Below are 13,021 nucleotides of genomic sequence, written 5' to 3' on the forward strand. Positions count from 1 at the left end.
AACAGTGTGGGATGGGCAAAACAAATGAAATGTGTGGACTTAGCCTGGGCAATTAGATCCATCTTTGTCTATTCAGCTAGTGCCTATATATATACATTTACTTTTGGAAGAATATGTAATTTATTTTCATTTCATTTTGTTAGGAAGGAAATGAAGGACAGGTATTGGTCCTTGGGGCCACAAATCGCCCCCATGCTTTGGATGTTGCACTCCGAAGACCTGGACGATTTGATAAAGAGATTGAGATTGGAGTTCCTAATGCTCAAGATCGGTTAGATATCCTCCAAAAGCTCCTTCAGAGGGTACCCCATCTGCTCACTGAAGCCGAACTGCTACAGCTGGCAAATGGTGCTCATGGATATGTTGGAGCAGACTTGAAAGCTTTGTGTAATGAAGCAGGTGAGTGTGATTTACCATGAGTCTATATTAATAGACTTAGTACTCCAATTTATTTAGATATTAATAATTTATACTCCTTTATTTTCTTTTAGGGGAAATAGATTTAATATTTAATAATCATCAAAATCTGTGTTCATTGAAAAAAGTACAAATGAGTTGGAAAACCATGAAAGTGAAAGTAAAAATCACTCTTAATCCTCCCTCCTAAAGATAACCATTATTGTAGCATATATCCTTCTAGAGTTTTTCTAAGTACACAGAGACACACATACACGTTACCAGATACATTGATGGCATATTTATTGCCATCAATTTATTTATTGTTAATAAATGTGACAATATTTATTGATACTGTGCTAGGAAATTAAGGAGAAGAGCCTGCAGGAGGATCAAAATTTTCCTTGGGAGTAACTTTGTATTTGTTGAAGTGTTGAAAAAGTATTCAGTGAAATGCAAGAATTTTATGCCACCAAGTATGTGACAGTGATGCTTTAGTCTGAAAATGTTTAAGGGTTGTTATTAAGTACTTGACTCTTTGTCATTAAGAACTTCAGTCTGGCATAGCTGTAGTTACTTTGGAAACTCTTAAGACCTTTTAATGTTTGCACAGTTCTTCAGGGTAATTTCAGCCATGGAGTATATGTTCAAATCATGGGAGTTTTTATGAGCTGTTGAAATACTGACCAAGCAAGTAAGAATTTATTGAAAAAAATCTGTTAATTTTTTTCTAACTCCTGGTGAAATATATAACATAAAACTTGCCATTTTAACTTTTTTTTTTTGAAATATGAAAATGGAGTTTATTTAGAATGAGGGAAAAAAGGGCAATTTATATAATTTTAAAAGCTGACATCCCAAATATCACAAATCCAGAAAAATAATCTAACATTTTCATAAAAAGGAACTGCCTGACATATGTCTATAATATTTTTTCCTATGTGTTTTGGCTGAATACCCTTTGATCACCTCTTCATATCATAAAGACTTTGTAATACCATTTTTATTTCAATTTTATTGAGATATAATCACATAACATACAATCATTTAAAGTGTACAATCAGTTGTTCACAGCTTTGTCATATAGTTGTGCATTCATCACCACAATCAATCTTTGAACATTTTCCTTCTCCAAAAAGTAAAATAAAATAAAAAAGAACATCTAAAACATCCATTCCCCTCCTCCCCCCACATTGTTCATTTACTTTTTTTTTTTTTTACAAATTCCTTTTTATAGAGATATATTCACATACCATACAGTCATCCATGGTGTACAATCAGCTGTTCACAGTAGCATCATATAGTTGTGCATTCGTCACTGTAATACCATTTTGAGAGAAGAGAAAAATAATTTGATCTTTCCTCTAGAGTGATAGATCATTTAGAAAAGTTTCTTTCAGCTTCACAACTTATTACTTTTGTTATGTAAAATTTTAGGATTATTATTAAATTTGGGCAGGCCTCTATCAAGCTTTCTTATCTGTGAGTTGTTAAACATGTATCGGATCTGTGGAACTGCTACAGTTTGTGCCCTAGAAATAGGAAATCTGATAAATTAAAAAAAAAAGCCCCTTCCACAGTTAACTTGGAAATCTCCTGAGTAAAACAGCCAAGTTCATTGCTTGCTAGTTCTATTTTCATCCTTACATGAGACACAATTTTGTCAAGTTCTCTAGCACTTTACAACAAGGATTACCTTTCTTTCAATTTCCAATAACACACTCATCATTTCATTCTAATGCCTCAATAGAAGTCCCTTTAATGTCCATATTTCTACCAACAGTCTTTTCAAAACAATCTAGGCCTTTTCTGTCAAGCACCTTACAGTTCATCCAGCTTCTATCCATTACCCAGTTCCAAAGCTGATTCATCTTTTAGTTATTTGTAATAGCAGCAACGCACTCCTGGTACCAAAAACTATTTTAGTTTCCTAGCTGGTATACAACCCATATAGTGGGTTGGCTTAAACAGTGGGAACTTTTTTGGCTCACAGTTTTGAGGTTAGGAGAGGCAAATGTTTCTGAGTCCTTTTATAGTCAAGAGGAATTTTATTTAGTTGTGGCATTCCACTGTTTCAGTCTGTGACCTAGCTATAGTTTCGTAAGGTACTTTAAAGAAAGTTTAACCCTTATGGATAATGGAAGAAATTGAATTATTGACTTGGACATATGATTATTTTAGAACTTTAGTACAGAAGGATTTTATCTTTTACCTCCTGTTCTAGTTTGCTAATGCCGCAGATTGCAAAACACCAGAGATGAATAGGCTTTTATAAAACGGGGATTTATTTCACTACACAGTTATAGTCTTAAGGCCACAAAGCATCCAAGGTAACACATCAGCAACTGGGTACCTTCACCGAAGGATGGCCAATGGCGTCTGGAAAACCCCTGCTAGCTAGGAAGGCAGCCGGCGTCCGCTCCAAAGCTCTGGCCTCAAAACGGCTTTCTCCCAGGACGTTCCTCTCCAGCAACCTTGCTCCTCCTCAAAACATCACTCACAGCTGCACTCACTTCCCTCTCTTTGAGTCAGCTCATTTATATAGCTCCACTGATCAAGGCCCACCCTGAATGTGCGGGGCCACACCTCCATGGGAACATCTCATCAAAATTATCACCCACAGCTGGGTGGGGCACATTCCAAGCAAATCTAACCACCAGAATTTCTGCCCCACACAAGACCACAAAGATAATGGCATTTGGGGGACACAATACACTCAAACCGGCACACCTCCAAATCACCATTCATAGTTGTCTGTAAGTAAAGAAGGCTTTAAAAACCTTTCCATTAGTCCTTTCATCCTTCTAATTTGGCCTGATGTATGTAGGGAAAGAGGGTAGAAAGGCAAAAGTAGGTAGGGAAAAAAACTTAGAAGAGATATTTAGGAGTCCTTTGAAATATCTTACTTTTGTTGGAGAAAATCAGTTTTTTTTTTTTTTAACTTCATTTTATTGAGATATATTCACATACCATGCAGTCATACAAAACAAATCGTACTTTCGATTGTTTACAGTACCATTACATAGTTGTACATTCATCACCTAAATCAATCCCTGACACCTTCATTAGCACACACACAAAAATAACAAGAATAATAATTAGAGTGAAAAAGAGCAATTGAAGTAAAAAAGAACACTGGGTACCTTTGTCTGTTTGTTTCCTTCCCCTATTTTTCTACTCATCCATCCATAAACTAGACAAAGTGGAGTGTGGTCCTTATGGCTTTCCCAATCCCCTTGTCACCCCTCATAAGCTACATTTTTATACAACTGTCTTCGAGATTCATGGGTTCTGGGTTGTAGTTTGATAGTTTCAGGTATCCACCACCAGCTACCCCAATTCTTTAGAACCTAAAAAGGGTTGTCTAAAGTGTGCGTAAGAGTGCCCACCAGAGTGACCTCTCGGCTCCTTTTGGAATCTCTCTGCCACTGAAGCTTATTTCATTTCCTTTCACATCCCCCTTTTGGTCAAGAAGCTGTTCTCCGTCCCACGATGCCGGGTCTACATTCCTCCCCGGGAGTCATATTCCACGTTGCCAGGGAGATTCACTCCCCTGGGTGTCTGATCCCACGTAGGGGGGAGGGCAGTGATTTCACCTTTCAAGTTGGCTTAGCCAGAGAGAGAGGGCCACATCTGAGCAACAAAGAGGCATTCGGGAGGAGGCTCTTAGGCACAACCATAGGGAGGCCTAGCCTCTCCTTTGCAGCAACTGTCTTCCCAAGGGTAAAACCTATGTTAGAGGGCTCAACCCATCAAACCACCAGTCCCCTATGTCTGTGGTCATGTTAGCAACCATGGAGGTGGGGTAGGCCAATACCCCTGCATTCTCCACAGGCTCCTCAAGGGGGCACTACACCTTTTTTTTTTCCTTGTTTTTCTTTTTTTTTTTTTTTTAACTTTCCCTTCTTTTTTAAATCAACTGTATGAAAAAAAAGTTAAAAAGAAAACAAACATACAATAAAAGAACATTTCAAAGAGACCATAACAAGGGAGTAAGAAAAAGACAACTAACCTAAGATAACTGCTTAACTTCCAACATGGTCCTACTTTACCCCAAGAAAGTTACATAATATAGCAATATTTCTGTGAACTTGTTCCTACTATATCCATCAGAAATTAACAGACCATAGTCATTCCTGTGCATCCCCAGAACGTTAAATAGCTTATCTGTTCTTCTTGGATTATTGTTCCCCCTTCCTTAATTGCTCTCTATTGCTAATTCCCCTACATTCTCCATTATAAACCATTTGTTTTACATTTTTCAAAGTTCACATTAGTGGTAGCATATAATATTTCTCTTTTTGTGCCTGGCTTATTTCGCTCAGCATTATGTCTTCAAGGTTCATCCATGTTGTCATATGTTTCACAACATCATTCCTTCTTACTGCCGCGTAGTATTCCATCGTGTGTATATACCACATTTTATTTATCCAGTCATCTGTTGAAGGACATTTGGGTTGTTTCCATCTCTTGGCAATTGTGAATAATGCTGCCATGAACATTGGCGTGCAGATATCTGTTCGTGTCACTGCTTTCCGATCTTCCGGGTATATACCGAGAAGTGCAGTTGCTGGATCGAATGGTAACTCTGTATCTAGTTTTCTAAGGAACTGCCAGACTGACTTCCAGAGTGGCTGAACAATTATACAGTCCCACCAACAATGAATAAGACTTCCAATTTCTCCACATCCCCTCCAGCATTTGTAGTTTCCTGTTTGTTTAATGGCAGCCATTCTAACTGGTGTTAGATGGTATCTCATTGTGGTCTTAATTTGCATCTCTCTAATAGCTAGTGAAGCTGAACATTTTTTCATGTGTTTCTTGGCCATTTGTATTTCCTCTTCAGAGAACTGTCTTTTCATATCTTTTGCCCATTTTATAATTGGGCTGTCTGTACTATTGTCATTGAGTTGTAGGATTTCTTTATGTATGCAAGATATCAGTCTTTTGTCAGATACATGGTTTCCAAAAATTTTTTCCCATTGAGTTGGCTGCCTCTTTACCTTTTTGAGAAATTCCTTTGAGGTGCAGAAACTTCTAAGCTTGAGGAGTTCCCATTTATCTATTTTCTCTTTTGTTGCTTGTGCTTTGGGTGTAAAGTCTAGGAAGTGGCCGCCTAATACAAGGTCTTGAAAATGTTTTCCTACATTATCTTCTAGGAGTTTTATCGTACTTTCTTTTATATTGAGATCTTTGGTCCATTTTGAGTTAATTTTTGTGTAGGGGGTGAGGTAGGGGTCCTCTTTCATTCTTTTGGATATTGATATCCAACTCTCCCAGCCCCATTTGTTGAAAAGACCATTATGGCTCAGTTCAGTGACTTTGGGGGCCTTATCAAAGATCAGTCGGCCATAGATCTGAGGGTCTATCTCCGAATTCTCAATACGATTCCATTGATCTATATGTCTATCTTTGTGCCAGTACCATGCTGTTTTGGCAACTGTGGCTTTATAATAAGCTTCAAAGTCAGGGAGTGTTAAGTCCTCCCACTTCGTTTTTCTTTTTTAGAGTGTCTTTAGCAATTCGAGGCATCTTCCCTTTCCAAATAAATTTGATAACTAGCTTTTCCAAGTCTGCAAAGTAGGTTGTTGGAATTTTGATTGGGATTGCATTGAATCTGTAGATGAGTTTGGGTAGAATTGACATCTTAATGACATTTAGTCTTCCTATCCATAAACATGGAATATTTTTCCATCATTTAAGGTCCCCTTCTATTTCTTTTAGTAGAGTTATGTAGTTTTCTTTGTATAGGTCTTCTACATCTTTGGTTAAGTTTATTCCTAGGTACTTGATTTTTTTAGTTGCTATTGAAAATGGTATCTTTTTCTTGAGTGTCTCTTCAGTTTGTTCATTTCTAGCATATAGAAACATTACTGACTTATGTGCATTAACCTTGTATCCCGCTACTTTGCTAAATTTGTTTATTAGCTCTAGTAGCTGTATCGTCGATTTCTCAGGGTTTTCTAGATATAAGATCATATCATCTGCAAACAATGACAGTTTTACTTCTTCTTTTCCAATTTGGATGCCTTTTATTTCTTTGTCTTGCCGGATTGCCCTGGCTAGCACTTCCAGCACAATGTTGAATAACAGTGGTGACAGCGGGCATCCTTGTCTTGTTCCTGATCTTAGAGGGAAGGCTTTCAGTCTCTCACCGTTGAGTACTATGCTGGCTGTGGGTTTTTCATATATGCTCTTTATCATGTTAAGGAAGTTTCCTTCAATTCCTACCTTTTGAAGTGTTTTTATCAAAAAGGGATGTTGGATTTTGTCAAATGCTTTTTCAGCATCTATTGAGATGATCAATTGATTTTTCCCTTTTGACTTGTTAATGTGTTGTAATACATTGATTGATTTTCTTATGTTGAACCATCCTTGCATGCCTGGAATGAACCCCACTTGGCCATGGTGTATGATTTTTTTAATGTGTCTTTGGATTCGATTTGCAAGTATTTTGTTGAGGATTTTTGCATCTATATTCATTAGGGAGATTGGCCGGTAGTTTTCCTTTTTTGTAGCATCTTTGCCTGGTTTTGGTATTAGATTGATGTTAGCTTCATAAAATGTGTTAGATAGTGTTCCATTTTCTTCAGTGTTTTGAAAGAGTTTGAGTAAGATTGGTGTCAGTTCTTTCTGGAAAGTTTGGTAGAATTCTCCTGTGAAGCCATCTTGCCCTGGGCATTTATTTGTGGGAAGATTTTTGATGACTGATTGGATCTCTTTGCTTGTGATGGGTTGGTTGAGGTCTTCTATTTCTTCTCTGGCCAGTCTAGGTTGTTCATATGTTTCCAGGAAATTGTCCATTTCTTCTACATTATCCAGTTTGTTGCCATACAGTTGTTCATAATATCCTCTTATAATTTTTTTAATTTCTTCAGGATCTGCAGTTATGTCACCTTTTTCATTCATTATTTTGTTTATATGGGTCTTCTCTCTTTTTGATTTTGTCAGTCTAGCTAGGGGCTTGTCAATCTTGTTGATTTTCTCAAAGAACCAACTTTTGGTGATATTTATCCTCTCTATTGTTTTTTTTGTTCTCTATGTCGTTTATTTCTGCTTTAATCCTTGTTATTTCTTTTCTTGTACTTGGTTTAGGATTGGTTTGCTGTTCATTTTCTAGCTTCTTCAGTTGATCCATTAGTTCTTTGATTTTGGCTCTTTCTTCCTTTTTAATATATGCGTTTAGTGCTATAAATTTCCCCCTCAGCACTGCTTTTGCTGCATCCCATAGGTTTTGGTATGTTGTGTTCTCATTTTCATTCGTCTCTATATATTTAGCAATTTCTCTTGCTATTTCTTCTTTAACCCACTGATTGTTTAGGAGTGTGTTGTTTAACCTCCAGGTATTTGTGAATTTTCTAAGTCTCTGATGGTTATTGACTTCTAATTGTATTCCATTGTGGTCAGAGAATGTGCTTTGAATAATTTCAATCTTTTTAAATTTATTGAGGCTTGTTTTATGTCCCAGCATATGTTCTATTCTGGAGAAAGTTCCATGAGCACTAGAAAAGTATGTGTATCCTGGTGATTTGGGATGTAATGTCCTGTATATGTCTGTTAAATCTAATTCATTTATCAGATTGTTTAGGTTTTCAGTTTCCTTATTGATCTTCTGTCTGGTTGATCTATCTATAGGAGAGAGTGATGTGTTGAAGTCTCCCACAATTATTGTGGAAACATCAATTGCTTCCTTTAGTTTTGCCAGTGTTTCTCTCATGTATTTTGTGGCACCTTGATTGGGTGCATAGACATTTACGATTGTTATTTCTTCTTGCTGAATTGCCCCTTTTATTAGTATGTAGTGGCCTTCTTTGTCTCTCAAAACATCCCTGCATTTGAAGTCTATTTTATCTGAGATTAATATTGCTACACCTGCTTTCTTTTGGCTGTAGCTTGCATGAAATATTTTTTTCCATCCTTTCACTTTCAGTTTCTTTGTGTCCCTGTGTCTAAGATGAGTCTCTTGTATGCAACATATTGATGGTTCATTTTTTTTGATCCATTCTGGAATCTATATCTTTTAATTGGGGAGTTTAATCCATTTACATTCAACGTTAAAACCGTGAAGGCATTTCTTGAATCAGTCATCTTATCCTTTGGTTTATGTTTGTCATATTTTTCCCCTCTTTCTATTAATATCCTTTATTGTACCCATACCGAATCTCTTTAGTACTGAACCTTTCTCCAAGTCTCTCTGTCCTTTCTTTGTTTCTCTGTCTGTAGGGCTCCCTTTAGTATCTCCAGTAGGGCAGGTCTCTTGTTAGCAAATTCTCTCAGCATTTGTTTGTCTGTGAAAAATTTAAGCTCTCCCTCAAATTTGAAGGAGAGCTTTGCTGGATAAAGTATTCTTGGCTGGAAATTTTTCTCACTCAGAATTTTAAATATATCGTGCCACTGCCTTCTTGCCTCCATGGTGGCTGCTGAGTAGTCACTACTTAGTCTTATGCTGTTTCCTTTGTATGTGGTGAATTGCTTTTCTCTTGCTGCTTTCAGAACTTGCTCCTTCTCTTCTGTGTTTGACATTGTGATCAGTATATGTCTCGGAGTGGGTTTATTTGGATTTATTCTATTTGGAGTTCACTGGGCATTTATGATTTGTGTATTTATGTTCTTTAGAAGTTTTGGGAAGTTTTCCCCAACAATTTCTTTGAATGCTCTTCCTAGACCTTCACCCTTTTCTTCCCCTTCTGGGACACCAATGAGTCTTATATTCGGACATTTCATATTATCTATCATATCCCTGAGGTCCATTTTGATTTTTTCAATTTTTTTCCCCATTCTTTCTTTTATGCTTTCATTTTCCATTCTGTCATCTTCCAGGTCACTGATTCGTTGTTCAGCTTCCTCTAGTCTTGTACTATGAGTGTCCAGAATCTTTTTAATTTGGTCAGCAGTTTCTTTAATTTCCATAAGATCATCCATTTTTTTATTTAGTCTCGCAATGTCTTCTTTATGCTCTTCTAGGGTCTTCTTGATTTCCTTTGTCTCCCGTACTATGGTCTCATTGTTCATCTTTAGTTCTTTGAGTAGCTGCTCTAGGTGCTGTGTCTCTTCTGATCTTTTGATTTGGGTGCTTGGGCTTGGGTTATCCATATCGTCTGGTTTTTTCATATGCTTTATAATTTTTTGTTGTTTTTGGCCTCGTGGCATTTGCTGAACTTGATAGGGTTCTTTTAGGATTTGTAGACCAATTGAAGTCCTTATCTCTAATTTATCAGATCTACAGCTTCGTGGAGTACACTTTCTCTAACTAACCAGCAGGGGGCGTCCACGAGCCACCTGTTCTCCACAAGCCAGTTCTCCCCTGCTTAGCCTTTTTGGTGAGTGGGGGAGTGAGTCTTGTGGGGTCCAATTGGTGTACCAAGCTTGCGTGTGTAGTTGGTGTTGCCTGCCCTGTATATGGGGTGTGTTTCTGGGCAGTCAGGGAGGGGGGGGTGGCCCTAACAATCAAATCTCCCTGGTGATCCTAGAGTTTTAAAGCTGCTGCAATAGTCTAATCCTTCAGTTCAGTCCTGCCACAGTTTGTCTCTGCCACTGACCCACAAGTCCTTGGTATTGGCGTATGGCTCCTGAGACTTGCAAGTGGGCCCCTCTTCCAGGCTGTGCACCCCGGGTCCTCTGTTGAGGGATGACTGTGCTATGTGACAGGTGAGTGCCGTCTCCCCAGGGCAGTTCTGGGCTGCTGGGCTGTGTAGGGAGGCTCCCAGTCTGCGGAAATGATGGCTGAATGGGACTTTGTTAATTCACACTGCTCCACCTTCCAAACTCTGGGACAATCAGCTGAGGTTGTAGGGAAGGCTAATGTCCACACCCAGTTTTGTGGTGTGTGCCTGTTATTTGAAGCACTTCTGTCACACTGGGTTGTCTGGGGCAGCTGTGGGCTATGGGGCTGGCGATGGGCAGGAGTGTTTCCTGTCCACCAGGATGATGGCTGTGAGCGGACACCCCCCTTTTCTTGGGAAGTTGTGGTGATTAGTGAATTTTCTCAGCCACTGGATTATTGCATTTTGTCTCAGAGCTCTGTTAGTTCTGCTCTTGACTTGACCTGCCCAAATTGCAAGTCTTTGAAGCTTTCTGTATTGGGCTTCTTAGAGTAATTGTTTTAGAGAAAGAAAAAAGTATTAAAAAAAAAAAAAAGGGCCCTCCTGAGAGATCTAATGGGTTATTGAAATGCTAAGAGACAAAGCAACCAGGGCCATTAAGGAAAGGTCCACAGGGCAGAAAGATCAGCTTTTCTCTGGGAATTGCTTATGCGCCGCAGGGCCTGAGCTCTGCCCTTCCCCTTTCTATGTTCACCAGAACTCCAAAAATCCTCTGCTTTTATTTTGGAGTTTTTCGTGTTTTTTTTTTCTATGCCTGTCTCCTCTCTGCTTGGCTGGCTGCTCTCATATTCTCTGGTGTCTGGTCTCAGTCTATCTATGGTTGGAGTTTGGATCAGTAGAATGAGTTTCCGATAAGGGCTGCCACTGCAGTTCTCCCTTCTCCTTCCCTGAGCTGACAGCCCCTCCTCCCACGGGACTGAGCCTGGCAGGGAGGGGTGCGGGTCCCCCGGCCACAAAAACTTACAGATTTCACTGATCTGAGCAGTTCCACGTTTTCATGAGTGTTGTCTGAAGTATGCCCAAAGTCAGATTGCTCTGTGGTGTCCAGTCCACGCAGTTCCTGGCTTTCTATCTACTTTCCTGGAGGAGTAACTAAAACATACATCTCAGCAGTCCGCCATCTTGCCCCGCCCCGAAAATCAGTTTTATTTCATGCTATTTGTTCATTACAATTTCGAGATTAGTGGACTCATAGATAAAACTGCAGATTGTGTAGACTACCAAGGCAAATATAAACATTCTCCCATTTAATTATGGTCTAGGAGGATCCCTTTCTGTCTAGTTTCTTTGCTGTTTCTAGCAAAGCAGGTAGGCCTTGCATAGAAATGAATTCCCTAAGGGTCATGAAGCAGAAGTATCAGTGGATAACTTTGTTTTCTTCATTCCGTTAGGAGATATGAAGAATCTGGTTTACTGTGTAGGTGTTGCACTGAACTTGTCCATGGCAAGGATTCAATCTTCAACATCCTGTATCAGACATTTTTTTGACTTTCTAATACATTTCATATACTCTAGAAGGCACTGAGATTCTTGCTGGTCCAGAAACATACAGTGTGATGAAGGAAAGGGATTTCTAAACAACTACTTATACAGAGAGATAAGTACTCATAAAAATATGGAAAATGTAGTGACTTTCCCTATGGGGACAGGAAATGCTATGGTTAAATAGGAAAAGTGACATCTTAAGAAGAAGCTTAAAGAAAAAGTAGTTCTACAGTTAGTCTCTGAGATTTAAGTATGAGATAGATTTAGTAGAGGTCTTACAGCTGGTATGTGGTAGAGCTGGAATTTAACCCAAGGATATCTTACCACATATTCATACTCTTAATAAAAATCAAATAATAAAACTTGGATTCTGTCAGAGTGGTAGAAAGTTTTATGATTTAATTTTGGTCTGTGAAACTAAGCATAGGATGAATTTATAAAGTAGAAAATACCCGTATCTTTTCACAGGTAATAGTCCTGAAACTAAGTTGTGTCTTTAAAACTTGAAAAAGAAAAATTAAAATGTAATTCACATGCTATATGAAATAGGACCATTTACTTTCATGGACGTTGCAGTACTCCCAAGAACTTTAGCAAAATGTCACAAAAATTGGATAAAGTCTACCCCTTACCAAGTTATATTTGGTTAAAAATTGTGGGAGATTGGCAAGTGGGTGGAGAGAGGCCGCTAACGTGAAGAAATACGTATAGAAATAAATGTACTTGGCACTTACAAGCAGTAAATAAGCATTATTCACTGTTAATATGACAATAAAATTTTAAAAATCTAAAGCCTCTAGGAGGTAGAAATTATTTACCCCTCATCTAACAGTGAATCAATGAATCAGATTACTAGATGACCAGAGGGTAATTTTTGAAAAGATTAATGTTATAATTAAATTGTTCAGTAGAGAAAATATATTTATGAAGTTTTGTTTATACTCTCTTGAATACTAGCATAAATTGTATTATGTAATGTCATTCTTTAATTTATGTTGTAGAATAAGGTTTAAGAAATGGTGTGCTAGAAGTTTTGAAAGGAATTTTCTGAAGAGGTTGGGTGGTATAGAAGAAAAGGGGTTTTGAGAATTGGACTTTTAAAATCAGACTTGTGCCTTTAAAATCAAGCTTGTGATCTCGGGCAAGTTCTTTATCTTATATGTCGTTAGTTTTCTCCATCTGTAAATTTAGGGGGCTTTGGTAGGTGATAACTAAGTGCCCTTCCAGTGTTCATATTCCCTGGATGTAAGTGAGAAGAAGAAAGACATGGGAAAAAATAGACAGAAAGAATTAGAAATAAACAGGACAGGGAGAAGAGAACAAAGATATATTCAAGTTATTCACTAAACCTGTCCTTGTCTCCCTTAACTACTTTTGTACATGTGACCTTTCTGCCTTCCATGGTCTTCTATTTTGTACTTGTTTGCCTGATAGACATATTTGGTTGGTTTGAGGCCTTTCCCCATGGTATTTTTAGAAATGTTGGGATAAAACAGGCTAATGTTGATTGTGAAAAGAACTGCTTTTTCTTACTGAAA

General features: G+C 38.1%; 1 protein-coding gene across 2 annotated transcripts in view; it reads left to right on the forward strand.

Moving 5' to 3' along the window:
• SPATA5 (spermatogenesis associated 5) overlaps positions 1-13,021 on the forward strand; it is a 449,967-nt gene that overhangs the window by 20,588 nt on the left and 416,358 nt on the right. For both annotated transcript variants that reach the window (XM_037830598.1, XM_037830599.1), the window contains one exon: positions 144-399. In XM_037830598.1, the coding sequence (XP_037686526.1) occupies positions 144-399 (256 nt within the window). The remainder of the gene's footprint in view (positions 1-143; positions 400-13,021) is intronic.

This window comes from Choloepus didactylus, chromosome 3 (genome assembly GCF_015220235.1).
Source record: "Choloepus didactylus isolate mChoDid1 chromosome 3, mChoDid1.pri, whole genome shotgun sequence".
NCBI classification, from domain to species: Eukaryota; Metazoa; Chordata; class Mammalia; order Pilosa; family Megalonychidae; genus Choloepus; species Choloepus didactylus.